At 49.9% G+C, this 16,816-nt stretch overlaps 1 protein-coding gene across 2 annotated transcripts in view; it reads left to right on the forward strand.

Annotated features, from left to right (window-relative positions):
- TOGARAM1 (TOG array regulator of axonemal microtubules 1) overlaps nucleotides 1–16,816 on the forward strand; it is a 60,425-nt gene that overhangs the window by 22,152 nt on the left and 21,457 nt on the right. For both annotated transcript variants that reach the window (XM_040411644.1, XM_040411645.1), the window contains exons 5-9: nucleotides 322–548; nucleotides 5,687–5,781; nucleotides 7,543–7,701; nucleotides 15,646–15,741; nucleotides 16,457–16,611. In XM_040411644.1, the coding sequence (XP_040267578.1) occupies nucleotides 322–548; nucleotides 5,687–5,781; nucleotides 7,543–7,701; nucleotides 15,646–15,741; nucleotides 16,457–16,611 (732 nt within the window). The remainder of the gene's footprint in view (nucleotides 1–321; nucleotides 549–5,686; nucleotides 5,782–7,542; nucleotides 7,702–15,645; nucleotides 15,742–16,456; nucleotides 16,612–16,816) is intronic.

The raw sequence follows: 16,816 nt of genomic DNA on the forward strand, positions 1-16,816 counted from the left end.
ATCTAAGTCTGTTTAAGAGGTCTAACATTGACTTATAGGATAGCTAGATAGTTTTTTACCTTGCCTTCTTTATTATATGCGTTTCATTGGGTCTCACTGGCAGTGGCTACCTTCCCTCTCTAATTAGAACACATGCATACTCAGTGGAGCATGCATGTGTACGGGAGGGTTAAAGTGAAAGATAATGATATGCCATCAATGTCTGAAATTTGGAATAACCCCAATGCTTTGACTAAGTGATGGAGGTCCCAAACTGAAGACCTCCTCCTCCCCCTTTATTAAATTAGTTTTCTTCTTCTTAATTTTGTTCTCAAAATGTAGATGGAAAGTTCTCTTAGAAATGTGCGGAACAGCGCAGCTAGGAAGAGAGCCAAGATGAGCGGCAGCCTGTCTGACCTGGAGAGCCCAGACTCTATGAAGATAGACCTGAATATGGATTCTCCGTCTTCTACGTCTTCCCCAATTAGCTGTTGTTATAGTGAGAGTGGGGTCTATAGCCGGGAGTCCCAGCATTCACCTCTGTCACCCACCCCACAGCTGAAGAAAATGTGAGTATTTACACTTTTCACATTCGGCTTTTTACAGACATAATTGTTCTTTGTGTTTGTTAAAACATTGGGCATCATCACTGTACTGTGAAATCACTGTGCAGTAACCCTTCTGATGACTTCATAGGGTTAACTGTCCCGTACTGTGACATCCCTGGGTTTAGTCTTCCTGTGCTGTGACGTCGCTGGGTTTAGTCTCCCTGTGCTGTGACGTCGCTGGGTTTAGTCTCCCTGTGCTGTGACGTCGCTGGGTTTAGTCTCCCTGTGCTGTGACGTCGCTGGGTTTACATAGTTACAAAGTTCGAGAAAACTAAGGCTACTTTCACACTAGCGTTTTTGCTGGATCCGGCAGGGTTCAACAAAAACGCTTCCGTTACTGATAATACAACCGCATGCGTCCGTCATGAACGAATCAGTTTGTATTATCTTTAACATAGCCAAGCCTGATCCGTCTTGAACACCATTGAAAGTCAATGGAGGATGGATCCGTTTTCTATTGTGTCAGAGAAAACGGATCTGTCCCCATTGACTTGCATTGTGGGTCATGACGGATCCATCATGACCCACAATGCAAGTCAATGGGGACGGATCCGTTTTGCTCCATGCTGCGGTTTGCTCTCCGGTATGAGAACGGAATGCATTTTGGAGCACTCCGTTCTGTTCAGTTACGTTTTGTCCCCATTGACAAGGAATGGGGACAAAACGGAAGCGTTTTTTTACAGTATTGAGACCCTACGACGGATCTCAATACCAGAAAATATTAACGCTGGTGTGAAAGTAGCCTTAAACATATAAAACTGTAACCGTTCCATGGTGCAAACAATTCCCAGATTAGCAGATCGAAAAGGAGTTATGCGGTTATCAAACACGATGAGAGTATCACAGGAGACTGCAGCTACCACCTCGGCCGTCACTTCCACGCAGAAGCCATAGGATAGAGCAAGGGAAACAAAAGAAGGCAAGGTCCAGAGCGCTGTCATCTTCCAAAGGAACATTTATGATTAAAAATGAAATGAAATCACCAAGTACCGTATAACGCGTTTCAGAGGAATGATGAACGCGGCAGATCGCCTACGAAACGCGTTATACGTAGTGATTTCATCTAATTTTTAATAATAAATGTTCTTTTGGACGACAGCGCTCTGGACCTCGCCTTCTTTTGTTTCCTTGGATCTAAAGTTTGAGAAAAGACGCAGGTCCATTAGGTTCGACCTGTTTCAGACCAATTATACGTTGTGAGCTTAATTATAACCCTCAGTGCAATTTGCAATTAGATGAGCATCTCGCCCTTTTTTAAATACTGACGCATTATCTGCCATTACTGCCAATTGCAGTAGGAGATTCTAATGTGTGACTGCTCTAACCGTAAAGAACCCTTTCCTGTATTGATGTTCACATCTCCTCTCCACACAAAGGACGTCCCCTGGTCCTCTGTAGAGTCCTTGGAATTAAGAAATCGTGGACCAGTTCTTTATATTGACAACACATACATGAGATCACTTCTGGGACGTCCTGTTTCCAAGCTGAACAAGCACAATTTTTTAAGGTTCTAAAGAGTCGCCCGCCTCTGAACCCTCTCTAGTTCTTCTGTATCCTTTATAGTGTATGGAGCCCAAAACTGACAGTTGTGTCCTTACAAGGGATTTATAAAGGGGTTATTATGACATTGGGATTACAGGTTTTGTTTTTGTTTTTTTATATACACCGTAAAATCTCATGTGCTTTTGCGCTGCTGCCTGACATTGAGCACTGCTGCTTAGCTACTTGTACCAAGTCCTTTTCTTGATCTGTTGTCCCCAGTTTTATTCCACTCAATGTGTATGCAGCTATACGATTACTGTGAGCCTAAGGCCTAGTTCACACGTCCGTGTCAGTGATGCGTCCGTGAAGGATCCATGTTGGGTCCGTGTGTCTGTTTTTTGCTGTCCGTGTTGCATCCGTGTCTCACTGACACTGAACAGCTGAAAAATAATTTTCAAAGCATCTCTTCTTAATGATCCGTGAAACATGTATGCAACACGGATGGCATCCATGTTGCATCCGTGGTTTTCACGGACCCATAGACTATAATGAACCTGATGGATCTGTGAAAACTGACAAAATAGCCTGCTCTATAATGCTAAAAACACTGACCCACGGACCGTGATAAAACGCTGATGTGTCAATACACATGAATGGGGATGTGTGCTGTCAATGGAGAATATGTACAGCACACGGCCGTGAAACACTGACGTGTGAATGAGGCTTAACATAGATCCTTGTGCTACCCCGCTGCTCCCAATACAGATCCTTTTGGTACCCCGCTGCTCCCAGTACAGATCCTTGTGCTACCCCGCTGCTCCCAGTACAGATCCTTGTGGTACCCCGCTGCTCCCAGTACAGATCCTTGTGGTACCCCGCTGCTGCCAGCACAGATCCTTGTGGTACCCCGCTGCTGCCAGCACAGATCCTTGTGCTACCCCGCTGCTCCCAGCACAGATCCTTGTGCTACCCCGCTGCTCCCAGTACAGATCCTTGTGCTACCCCGCTGCTCCCAGTACAGATCCTTGTGCTACCCCGCTGCTCCCAGTACAGATCCTTGTGCTACCCCGCTGCTCCCAGTACAGATCCTTGTGCTACCCCGCTGCTCCCAGTACAGATCCTTGTGCTACCCCGCTGCTCCCAGTACAGATCCTTGTGCTACCCCGCTGCTCCCAGTACAGATCCTTGTGCTACCCCGCTGCTCCCAGTACAGATCCTTGTGCTACCCCGCTGCTCCCAGTACAGATCCTTGTGCTACCCCGCTGCTCCCAGTACAGATCCTTGTGCTACCCCGCTGCTCCCAGTACAGATCCTTGTGCTACCCCGCTGCTCCCAGTACAGATCCTTGTGGTACCCCACAGCTGACCATTTTGAGAAATGTACTGTTTACAACAACTCTTTTGTTTCCTGTCCTGTAACTAATTCTTTACCCATGTGCACATATTGTCCTCTAGTCCCTGCATTTGTAGCTTCGGCACAAGGCTCTTGTGTGGCAGTCTCAAGTGCTTTCACAAAATCCAGATCATGTATCACATCTGCCGCATGACCAGCATCCAGTTTAGTTTCCCTGAACTGTGACATCGCTGGGTTTAGTGTCCCTGTACTGGGACGTCGCTGGGTTTAGTCTCCCTGTACAGTGACGTCGCTGGGTTTAGTATCCCTGTACTATGACATCGCTGGGTTTAGTGTCCCTGTACTGGGACATCGCTGGGTTTAGTGTCCCTGTACAGTGACATCACTGGGTTTAGTTTCCCTGTACGGTGACATCACTGGGTTTAGTGTCCCTGTACAGTGACTTCGCTGGGTTTAGTATCCCTGTACAGTGACATCGCTGGGTTTAATATCCCTGTACAGTGACATCGCTGGGTTTAGTATCCCTGTACAGTGACATCGCTGGGTTTAGTATCCCTGTACAGTGACATCGCTGGGTTTAGTATCCCTGTACAGTGACATCGCTGGGTTTAGTATCCCTGTACAGTGACTTCGCTGGGTTTAGTATCCCTGTACAGTGACTTCGCTGGGTTTAGTATCCCTGTACAGTGACATCGCTGGGTTTAATATCCCTGTACAGTGACTTCGCTGGGTTTAGTTTCCCTGTACAGTGACTTCGCTGGGTTTAGTATCCCTGTACAGTGACTTCGCTGGGTTTAGTATCCCTGTACAGTGACATCGCTGGGTTTAATATCCCTGTACAGTGACATCGCTGGGTTTAGTGTCCCTGTACAGGGACTTCGCTGGGTTTAGTGTCCCTGTACAGTGACATCGCTGGGTTTAGTATCCCTGTACAGTGACATCGCTGGGTTTAGTATCCCTGTACAGTGACTTCGCTGGGTTTAGTATCCCTGTACAGTGACATCGCTGGGTTTAATATCCCTGTACAGTGACTTCGCTGGGTTTAGTTTCCCTGTACAGTGACTTCGCTGGGTTTAGTATCCCTGTACAGTGACTTCGCTGGGTTTAGTATCCCTGTACAGTGACATCGCTGGGTTTAGTGTCCCTGTACAGGGACTTCGCTGGGTTTAGTGTCCCTGTACAGTGACATCGCTGGGTTTAGTATCCCTGTACAGTGACTTCGCTGGGTTTAGTATCCCTGTACAGTGACTTCGCTGGGTTTAGTATCCCTGTACAGTGACATCGCTGGGTTTAATATCCCTGTACAGTGACATCGCTGGGTTTAGTGTCCCTGTACAGGGACATCGCTGGGTTTAGTGTCCCTGTACAGTGACATCGCTGGGTTTAGTCTCCCTGTACAGGGACATCGCTGGGTTTAGTGTCCCTGTACAGTGACATCGCTGGGTTTAGTGTCCCTGTACAGTGACATCGCTGGGTTTAGTGTCCCTGTACAGGGACATCGCTGGGTTTAGTCTCCCTGAATAAGTTTAGGCTCCAGGTTACTGTGTTGGGACACTCGCTCAGTTAGTGGTCAGCGACAGAAGTTTTGTTTTGGTCCCAAAATTATTGAATGTGGGAGTATGAGTGCATAAGGTGTAGAAGGTCCGCCTGTGGATTATTTGGTTTCAGGGACATTTCAGCATAACCAGAAAGGTTTGCTGCACATTTCTAATATGAGGAGTTAAATAGTAACCAGGACTGGTGAAGTAATGTGGACAGGAATGTGGTCTGACTGCAAGGAACTGGTTGACCTTCGGAAGGAGAAGCCCCATACATTGCCCGGTCACTAGGAGAACGTTAACCTCCTCTGTTAGGTATACGTGTGACCTCTGAAGACTGGTGAGATTAATGCATTACACAGTGTGCACTGAAATGAGAAGCTAAACGTGTTCATCTTGGGTCCCCAACAGCTGATTGATGGAGGGGTCCCAGCAGGAGAACACCCGGTGATCAACATGGGATAGGGTCTTAGCAAACTGTGCAATCTTCAAACAGTCATGCCACCCCAGAACAGTGGTGGATTATCCTGCACGTCTGCTGGCACTGCAAACCAGGGTGATAGGTCCGGGTGACGTCCAGGATTCTTCTTTATTTTACACCAACTTGGAAGAATCCCGTATGTTCGCTGTTTGGTAGCGTTCTAGTAAAACTTGTGACTGCAGAACTCTCTGTATGTTTCCTTGTATTGCTGGGTAATTTTGCTGTTCCTTATTTCCTTTTTACAGGTCCGATGTGACTCTGGTTTCAAAATTACGGCCGTCAAGAGTCCTTTCTGCACGAAACAAGGATGCTGTGAAAAAGCCGGACAGTCTTCCCCTAGGTATATTTTCTTGTAGTAGTGTACGGTTTATAAAGATTCACATATAATATTCAGCTGAGCGAGCCCTACAAGGCATCGTGCCTGGCGTAACAGTAAATTTCTTCCCTTTAAAGTGCATCTGCGGGCCTTTTAAAAGGAGGAAATTTACTGTTACACCAGGCACGATGACTTGTAGGGCTCGCTCAGCTGAATGTAATGATGCCTTTCGCTTAGAATTACATGATATAAGACACTTTACTGGAGCAGAGCTGGACACTGTACAGAAGACATACAGCCCCACAAGCCCCAAGGAAGAATATTAGAAAGTGGCCCCTTGTCCTGATGGAGCCTCGGTGGAGACATGTAATACGTGTGCCTAGAGACCCATTTACACTGACTGGTGATGGGGGCAAATGACTGTTCCTAGGGAATGTTCATATTCGATCACTGCCCCTTGTAACCCATCCTATAGATCAGCCAACCAACACGCAAACACTCATTTGCCTTTGATCGCATCTTTAATGCAAGCATAGAAAGGTTTGTCCCATGTAAACAGGGGATGTGTTGCTGATAGCATGCCAACTGTATGGTGACGAATCATCATATTAACAAACCTGTGCCCTCATACACTATGATGACTGGTACAAAATGTACTAATGAGCATTAATTACCCGTTTAATCCCCTGCCATTTTAACACCGCCATTCAGTTTCCTCCCTACCGGTATCTGTTTACTTCCCTGAGCTGTGAAAAGAGATTTAAACCAATCCCATATGAGTGCTGCAAAGAAATCAAAGCAAAATCCACACAGCAATTGACACGTAGTGTGAATTTTAATTACATAGCATGTCCGTTTATGAAGAAGATTTCATCCTTTGTAATGCAGAGAGTGAAATTCGCATGAAAATCGTGTATATTTTTACCCAGATTTGATTCAGATTTTGCTGCATATCCATAGCAAAATCTGCAGCAAATTATATCCAGTAACTAGGGACATTCCCTAAAGAGTTCTTCCCCAGAATCAATGTATCCTACAGGGTAAGTGTCTGATGATTGAGGGGGGACCTCCTATTCTGAGTTCTACTCATCGCAAGATTAGTGATCCTGTACCCTCCATCTGAATGGAGTATGCAGTTATTCCCTTCAAAGTCTATGGGACGGACAGAGATAGGTGAGTACGGTGCTCGGCTATCTTTGTCAGTCCCATAGACTTCCAGTGGAGCTCAACCACCGCTCCATTAAAATGGAAACCCCCGTTTTTGTGATCAGTGGGATTCCCAGTGGTGATCAAACACTCATAGTTTATAGACACATACGTTTTTCTTTGACAAGTAGTTTTGTGCTCCAAAGGCCAATGCCATTCCACTTGTTTTACAGAGCCCGTATCCATGGGCTACATTGGTTATATGCATATAAGATCCGGGTGTGGCTATATGTATAGATGGCTATTAGCCTATATTATGGAGACCTGGGGAGAGGAGATTTATGGCACATCACTCATGTCTTTAGTGAGCACCTTGCTTCTCAGTGACCTGCGTCTTTGTAGCTGACAGAACAAATACAGCGCTGCGCAGGATTAATGAGCCGTCTTCGATTTCTGTGTTTGCCTTTTCTGTGCTGCATGACATGAAGAATGTGGTCCCGTGAGATTCTTCTAATCCTGCCATGTCCTTCTTCTTATCCAACAAATATTAGGACTTTGCGCTAATTAGTAGAAATTCGTCTCCTTCACTTGTCGTATGGTTTCCTAACCTTTTTCATTGTCCCCCCCCCCCCCCCCCAGGAACCTCTGTCAATGATAAACCGGTGACTGTGATTGGACAGCGGATGAATTACAGGAACGGGACTGCAGATGTTGATGAGAATCTCTCCAAGGAGATTGCCCTCGCTTTTACAAGGCATCCGCCTAAAGATCTGCAAAGAGCTGCAAAACCTATAAAGGGTAGGTTTTCCCAAAAACTGTTGGCCTAGCTATGACTGGCTGTTCACGCGAGCGTATTCTGGACGCGTTATTTCAAAGGTATTACTTGTACGTGTCATGGGTAGACCACAGGTTTAATGGACCAGAACTCACAGCATCATAGGGTTCTATGATGCTTTGAGTTCAGGTAAGTTAAACCCATGGTTGGGCTGTGACGCATCCAAGTTATAATGATTTATAATACGTCCAGAATACGCTCGTTTGAACAGCCTGTAAATAGTGTGCCGATGATCCAGGGCCCTGAGTGGTCCACGCTCTCTTCTGTCACATGAGAGGTCAGCAGTCATGTACACGTGATGGCTGCAGAAGGTTGAGGGACTGGATCCCAGGTACTTAAAAGTTATGCTGTCTGCGATCTGTCCCTTAAAGCGCTTGCCACCTCTGGGACCTGCTCCGGTCTTAAGAATGGTGCTCCACCCTTAATGAAGAGCACATTGCGCTTGTGATAAGTCCCCTCTATTCATTTCTTGGGGTCTTCCAAAAAAGCCAAGCGAGTATGCCCTTTAAAGGGATTGTCCCATCGTCTTTAGTATATTGATAGGATATCCATAAATGTTTGATAGTTATGGGTCCCACCTCTGGGATCTGCTCCCGTCAGAAGAACAGACCGTGCTGTGTATGGCGAGGACACCTTGCATGCGGTACCACCCCTCCATTGACAGCTATGGCGCTTGCAAAAATGGCTGAGCCAATGTTCACTATTTTCAGAATGGAGAGCAGTGAATGGAGAAAGCAACGCATGCGCAGCTAGCTCTCTATTCACAGTGGGGTAGTCGTCTTGAGATGGGAACAGGTCCCTGAGGTGGGACCCACACCTATCGGACATCAATATACTATGAATGCTTAATGGCACAAGGGACACATTGTACTGCATGCCTGCTCGGCTAGCGGTAAGGCTGGGTTCACACCACGTTTTATGACTTCGTTTGACGTGTACGTTACCAAAAAATAGGATACAAAAACGCAGCGCATCACGTTCTTGTATCCTGCACAGGACGGTAAAAAAAAAAAAGTGTACTTTTTTTTTTTTACAGTGGGAAAAAAAATTATTATTATATATTTTTTATTTTTTTTCTTCACAATGTATGGTATGGTGAACGTATGCCACTGTATGGCATCAGTCTGAGGCACCTGTTTAACATATATACGTTTTTTGTATACGTTAAACAGGTGGGGAAAACGTGATGTGAACCCACCCTAAACGGAGAGCAGGGCCCCTTTATTGAGATAGAAGCTGGTCTCAAAGACCTTTATAACACATCCTGTTGATCTGTGATAAATTTCAACCCCTTTAAGCAAAGTTATAATCGTATTTGTTACCCGTCTTCAGGAATGCCCTTGTTACGTGCAAATGTGCTTTAGGCCTCATGCACACAGCTGTCTGTATTGCGGCGCCGTGGGTCTGTGGTCCACATTTTGTGGACATAGTCTATCTTTTTGCAAAACAGACATACAGATGTGGAAAGCACAGAGAGGATCCGTGTGGTTTCTGCATCTGTCTGTTCTGCAAAAGCTTAAGGCCAGGTCTACACAACGACATTTTTCGCGGGACATTTTGTTGCACCAATGTCGCGCGACAATTTTTAGAGTGGCAGTCTATGGTGTCGCACTGCAACATGCAACATACTGCGACGCGACAGTCGCAGAAAATCCATTTGAGATGGATTTTTCTGCGACTGTCGCAGCATGTCGCATGTTGCAGTGCGACACCATAGACTGCCACTCTAAAAATTGTCGCGCAACAAATGTTGCAGTGTAGTTGTGCCCTATCTGTCGCACGACAAATGACGTTGTGTAGACCTAGCCTAAAACTTGTCCACAGAATGCAGACCATGGACCCATTGAATTCGATTGGTCCACAAAAGATGCAAGTGCAACACAGACCGTATCTGTATTTTGCGGATCTGTGATTTGTGGACTGCAAAACAATCTCAGTTATGTGCATGGTGCCTGAAGATGTACTTCTAAGAATGTTTCTAATACTTGATGGTCACCCAAGAAATATTTTCATAGCGGAGTGTCTCCGAAATATTCCCATCTCTGAAGGTAATTTGTATACTCTATATTTCTCGCCCAGTTTCCTTGGGGGACACAGAAGACCTTGGGTATAGCTCAGCTCCCTAGGAGGCGTGACACTAAGTGAAGACTGTTAAGCCCCTCCTCCACAGCTATACCCTCAGCCTGGAGAGAGAGACTGCCAGTTTTTGCTTAGTGTCCAAGGAGGCAAGACACTCCCTGCTCTGCAGGGCTGTTTTCTCCTTGTTTAAATTTTAGATTTTTACTTTTTTCTTTTCTTTTTGTTCCAGATCATCAGGGACAACAGAGACGCACTAGACCTCTCTGTTTCTCCCGGGGTTGAGCTGCGCCAGTGCCGGTCACCCGCACTGCTGCCTCCCCCACAGAAGACAAGGTGGATCAGGGCAGCCCAGCTCCCCTACATCCCGCCAGCGCAAGGGTCGCCCGCACGCCAAGTCCCTCTTCCAGCGTCCTGCCACTACGGTGCCAGTAGCTGAAGGGGCGACCCTGCTGGAATGGACCGAGGGTGAAGACGGCTGTGGTAAGAGAGTGGCTTCTCCAGCCCTACGTCCCCCACCCCCCACCCTGGTCTCCTGCGTGCCTGACCCCCATACTGGGCCTCTGGACCCTTCCCCTGCTGGACCTAGGCTGGCCCCTGGGGTGCCGCAGAGCGACAATCTGCTCCCTGCAGAAGCTGCTCCTCTATCCGCACGGGCACCTGGTCTCTGGGTCCCCCCCATCTCCTTACCGGAGGGTTGCTCAAGGCCTGAGGCTGTGGAGCAAGGCCTCGCCTCCGGCCAGCATTAATATTCCGGTGCGGCCGGGCGCCGCAAAAACTTTAGCCCAGGCTCCGCGGCCTGCTAGGCCGCCATTCCGGGCCCTGACTCTTCCGGCCGGCGGGGTGGGCTCCCGCGGCCGGCGAGCCGCCATTCCGGGCCCCTGGCTCTTCCGGCCGGCGGGGTGGGCTCCCGCGGCCGGCGAGCCGCCATTCCGGGCCCCTGACTCTTCCGGCCGGCGGGGTGGGCTCCCGCGGCCGGCATTGGGCTTGACTAGGCCCCAGCAGGCCCAGTCGGTGCCGGTCGGCGGGGCTCCGCAAATTTTGTCCCAGGCTTCGCGGCCCGCTGGGCCGCAATTCCGACCGGCCCGCGGGGTGGGCACCCGCGGCCGGTTTGAAGCGCATTCCGCCTCAGGTCCCGGCGGTACATAAGGGCCGGGCGCCGCAAATTTAGTCCCCGGCTTCGCGGCCTACTAGGCCGCAAAATTCCGGCCTCTGGTGGAGGGGGCGGGAACTTCTCCAGGCGCGAATTCTTCCCGCCTGGGGGTTCCTCCGCCCCCAGGGGATCGCAGCGCCGCCCGCCAGGCCGGATCCCTGTTAACCCTTTGGGTACCGGCCGGTTCCCAATGGGCCTGTATGGTTGGCCCCCTTTTTCCTGACTCGCAGACGATCTGTGCCCCTATATGGTGGCTCCCCTTTAGCCTCAGAGAGGCTGTGTTTAAAAAAATGAATAATAATAATGAATAATAGATAACTGATTTCTATTGGACTGCGCAGGACGCTGCAGCCTCATCAGTAGTGCTGCATGACCTCTTTCCACAGGCGGCATGGTGTTGCGCTCCCAGCCTGCGTCGCTGCTAGGGCATTTCCCCTTTTAGGCGGTTTTCTTGCTCTCTTCCAGGATACGGCGCTGGCCAAGTGCATGCGGCCCTTCCGTAGGCAGCATTCATCATCTCTCCAGTTATGGTGCCTGCCATGTGCACACCCCCCCCTTCCTAGGCGGGATACTGCACTCTCCCTGGCTGCCGGCTGGCCATGTGCATGACCCCCTTCTTAGGCGGAATACTGCACCTTCACCGGATACGGTGCTGGCCATGTGCGTGACCCCCTTCCATAGGCGGAACGCAGCACTCTCACTGGATTCGCTGTCGGCCATGTGCGTGACCCCCTTCCATAGGCGGAACGCTGCACTCTCTCTGGATTTGCTGCCGACCATGTGCGTGACCCCCTTCCGTGGGCGGAACGCAGCACTCACTGGATTCGCTGCCGGCCATGTGCGTGACCCCCTTCTCTAGGCGGAACGCTGCACTCTTAGTGGATCTGTTGCCGATCATGTGCGTGACCCCCTTTTTAGGCGGAATACTGCACTCTCACCGGATACGGTACTGGCTATGTGCACGACCCCCTTCCATAGGCGGAATGCTGCACTCTCACTGATGTGCTATGATGTACTTATGTACTATGTTATGTACTATGTTACTATGCTGCACTCTCACTGGTTTCGCTGCCGGCCATAGGCATGACCCCCTTCCATAGGCGGTATGCTGCACTCTCATTGGATTCGCTGCCGGCCTTGGATATCCTCCTTCCCTCAGGCAGCATACATACATCCCTCTGTCTGTGGTTGTTTTCTCGCAGGTACGTTGCTGGCCATGTGCATGAACCCCATGTATGCACTCTCGCTTGATTCGCTGCCAGCCAGGGGCATGCCTTCCTTTCTCAGGCGACATACACACATTCTCACTGACTGTGTTGTCTCTCGCCGGTACGTTGCTGGCCATGTGTATGACTCCCATACATGGCAGGGTGCTCGCACTCTCCCTGGATGAGATGCTGGCCATGTGCATTACCCCCCCTTTTTTCTGGGCGGCATGCTACACTCTCACCGGATACATTGCTGGCCATGAGAATGGCCCTCTAACATGGGTGGAACGCTTGCACTTCCATTGGATATGGTGCTGGCCTTGTGCGTGACCACCCCTCATTCCATGGGCAGAATTTGGCACGCTCATGAGATTCACGGCTGTCCTTGTATGGCTGTGCTGGACTTGTACATGTCCCCCTTCATTGGCAGAGTAGTTGCACTCTCGCTGAGTTCAGTGTTGGGTGTATTATTGCACACTCCCTTAATGCTAGGATAACCCTGTGCATGTTCCCCTTTCACTAGGTGGACCTCCTGCGTTCCTGCTGGATTATAGGGTATGTCCTGCTTCTCTGAAGTAAGTACGGCCTTAGGCATCACTCCCTTTTGGGACGGGCCTTTGCACTCTTGCCGACTGCAGTTTGCCAGGTACAATTTCCCCCCTTTCGGGGCGGACTGATTGCGTTCCATCGCATGCTATACTAGGCTTGTGCATAACTCCCTTTCAGGTTGCACTTTGCAATTCCGTACATGCTGTAGCGAGCCCCCTTTTTCGCTGAGTAACCTTTTTGCAGTGAGCGGACGTTCTTGTGCGTTGTTTGGGCCGTGTATGCCTTCTCCTCCTGTAGGTGGGTTGGCCTTCTCACTGCTTACGGGGCTGCTTGTACGTATGCCTCACCTGCTTCCTGCGGCATACTTTTGTTTTCTTGGGATTCGATGCTTGCCGCAAGCCTTGCACTCGTCTCTAAGGAGTTCATTCTGTCCACCTGACCCGGACAGGCTCTATTGCTCTCTGCTGCACGGAGCTGGGTGGTACTCATTCATTTAGTTGGCCTTTCATCCCAGGGAGTGTTCATGGGTCCTAGATGCGTGCCCATTCGTCCTTCCGCGGCATTGCTTCCCTGCGCTAGTGGTCACATGGTCGAGAGTGCTGTTGTCTGCAGTGTCCCTCGAATTCTTCGCTGGCTCTGGCAGGACTGCGGTTCCCTTGCCTGCTGCAATTTCCTCCTCTTCGGATGCAGTGTGGTATGAGTCCTTCCTCTTGGCGCCTCTACGCTTCAGTCTGATCTGCTACCAGGTTCGGGCAGCTCTTCTCGGGAAGGTCACCCAACTTCTCTTGGGTGCTCGATTACCCAGGTCCGGAGGACCTCCGCCTTGGGTTCTTCAGGGTATTCGCCTTCTGCGATGCGGTGAACCGGGCGTCTCACAGTGTAGCAGGGTTCTGCTTTTGAGCTGTCCTATGGCTTCCCTGTTGCCCACTCCTCCTCCTTTCGGTTGGAGGGTGTTATGCCGGCCTCTGTCTCAACTACCTTATCTCGCCGGCTCTGTTTGGCCCCCGCTCGGTACAGATCACTCCGATGTGGCTTCTGCCCCGCCAGACTTCAGAGGCTGTACTTTCACTGTCCTCCCCTTTGGGGAGAGCATGGTTGTTCATGTGGATGGTTCCGGTGTTCCTTTTGGCCTCGTACTGTCTCCCTTGTTCACACTGGCTGTATTAGCTGTGTGCCTATTTACCGAGTCTACCGCGTTCTGTCCTCTCACTGAGTGCAGATTGCGTGGTCCATTCTAAGACAATGGTCCTGCTGTAGACTTACCTTCTCGGTAACTTGGGGGGACTACCTTTCGGTCCAGATTGTCCTTTGATCTCCCACACCGGGACTGTACAACGTGGCTACATCAGCATGGACTTTAGCCTGTCTTGTCCTGGCATCTGGCGGATCCTTTGGTTCCTTTTCGTCTGTCCTTCTGCTCCCCCACTCGGGTGGATACGGGACAACGTTGCTCGAGGGCCGAAGGACCAGTTTTTTGTTGACCCTTCTGCCCGTGTTACTGGTCTGCGCCTGATCACATTGGGTTTTCGCCCGCTTGCCAGGAGACTCCAGCGGGTTCGCTACTGTCCGCTCCTGGCTGTGTTTCGTCCAGGATCTGTCGTAAGACTTAGGGTTTTTTGTCTGGGGTTCTGTGGGAAGCTGTGCATTCCCCACTCTGAATTTCTCTCCCCATGGTTCTGTCTTTTTTTACAGTCCGGCCTGGACCTGGGACTGGGACTCCTTTACTTGAGGTGTCAAGTGTCGGCGCTGTTCTTCCTCTTCCAGCGTTCCCCGGCCCTCTGGGCCTGTCAAGACCTTCTTCCTCGGAGTGGCTCTTTGGTTCCTCTGTACTGTCCTTCGGTACCGCCCTGGGGACTACATACTGAGCTCTCGGCGCTCCAATCTTGTTCTTGGAGCCGTTACAGAAGTTCTCTCTACCCCTTCTGTCCTGTACGGTTGTGTTTCCGTATCAGTCGTGTCTCTGATGGGTGCCTGAATGGCCCCTTTTTGTTCCGAGCCTTCTGTCTTTTCCCAGGACAGGGCTGTTCTACATCCCGTGTCTTCCTTCCTTCCTTCTGAAGGTGGTGTTTGCCTTTCGCTTCAACACTTCACCGATTTGGGCGTTGTTTGGGCCTTGCCGTTTTTACTTGGAGATCTCTGACTCTTGTCGACGTTCGGCCTCTTGGGTTTCCAGAAGGTCCGTGCATAGGGTTGACGGACTCCAGGGTGGTTTTCCTCCGCTTTATCAGATTGGCTATTGCTGAGGTTACCGCACCAAGGGCAGGATTCTGCCTTTGGTGTCACCATTCATTTCACCAGAGCGGTCGGTGCCTCCTGGGCCGGAGGCATTGGGCTTCGGCCATGCATTTGGGCAAGGCGGGCACAGGTCTTCCTTGCACGCCTTACCGAGTTCTACAGGGTGCATACTCTGGCAGATGCTGCCTTGGCCCGCCTGGGTCTGCAGGCGGCGGTTCATTGATGCCTTTCGGGTGCTTCACCTTGGAGCTGTGGTCCCTCCCCTTTTGGACTGCTTTTGAACGTCCCAAGGTCTTCTGTGTCCCCCAAGGAAACTGGGCGAGAAAACGAGATTTTTGTATAACTTACCAGTAAAATCTCTTTCTCGCTCTTTCCTTGGGGGACACAGCACCCACCCATTCATTGTTTTCTCTGCACGGTTTCCGAGTTTTTGTTACCCGTTGGGTAGTTGGCTTGTTGGTTCCTTGTTGGACTTTGCCTTTTCTCACTGCTTGGACACGCAACTGGCAGTCTCTCTCTCCAGGCTGAGGGTATAGCTGATGGCGGAGGGGCTTAACAGTCTTCACTTAGTGTCACGCCTCCTATGGAGATGAGCTATACCCAAGGTCTTCTGTGTCCCCCAAGGAAAGAGCGAGAAAGAGATTTTACTGGTAAGTTATACAAAAATCTCGTTTTTCTATGTGTAGGGATCACCACATCAGCCTCTAATTTCCAGCAACATAACAATGACCACGACCTGACCGGCCTCTCGTCGGAGGATTCTGTGGCAGTCATTGGCAAAGGTGAGTACACAAGCCAGGTGGGTTCCACACATAAGGCTTTGGCAACTTAAAGGGGTTCTCCGGGCTCTCCTATTTTGATGACCTATCCTCAGGATAGGTCATCAATGTCAAATCGGCGGGGGTCTGACACCCGGCAGCCCCGCCGATCAGCTGTATAAGGGGACGGCACGCAGTGTGCACACGTGCCGTCTCCCTTCTCTCTTCCTGCTGCTGCTATGTCTATGGCAAAGCAGCAGCGAACAGGAACAGAGAAGGGAGATGGCACTGCACGCACAGTCTCCTCATACAGCTGAGCAGCGGGGGTGCCCCTGCCGATCTGATATTGATGACCTATCCTGAGGATAGATCAATATAGGAGAGCCCGGCGAACCCCTTTAAAGTAGATTTATTGATTAAAGGGGTTGTCCAGTTTAAGTAATCTAATTTCATGCACCCTATTAGACAATCCTGTGTTCAGGATCCTCATCCAAGGGTATATATACCATACAAGCAGTCTGTGGGGCTTTCCCATTAGGAGAACCTGTGGAGGACCGCCATCTAGAAAGCATTGGGGCGGAAGGGGGGGTTGACCAAAGGGTCGTGGAAAGGATGAGGAGAGGGAAAGAAACACCTGGCACCCCTGTCTGCACTGTAATGGTGCCCCCTCTCCTGGGTATGCTACATCTTTGCATCATCTCAACCATATTAATACTTGATTACTGTCTTTTTTTTTAAGGGGTCTTTGAAACTCTGCCTCCCACCCTTCAGTCTCACAGCCTGTCATCTTTCTCCGCACAAGACGATTACAGTCCAGTAAAGCAGAGTTTTCAGCCGCCCACAGGAGTCTACGGCCGAGCGGTCCAGCAGAACACGTCTACCTTGGACAACGATGTACGGTGTCTATTCTTCATCTTACAGTATTTGGGGCAGATTTACTAATGAGGTGTCAAATTTATCACAGGGGCTCACACTGGATGATAGATTTGGCACGTCTTTAGTCACTTTTATCTAACTTTACATCATCTATTGCCACGCTCAATAATTTGCAGCAAGCATTTTAAGCTACGTCCTCTTCTGCTAAGCTATGCCCCTTCCT

This window comes from Bufo bufo, chromosome 11 (assembly GCF_905171765.1).
Source record: "Bufo bufo chromosome 11, aBufBuf1.1, whole genome shotgun sequence".
Lineage (NCBI taxonomy): Eukaryota > Metazoa > Chordata > Amphibia > Anura > Bufonidae > Bufo > Bufo bufo.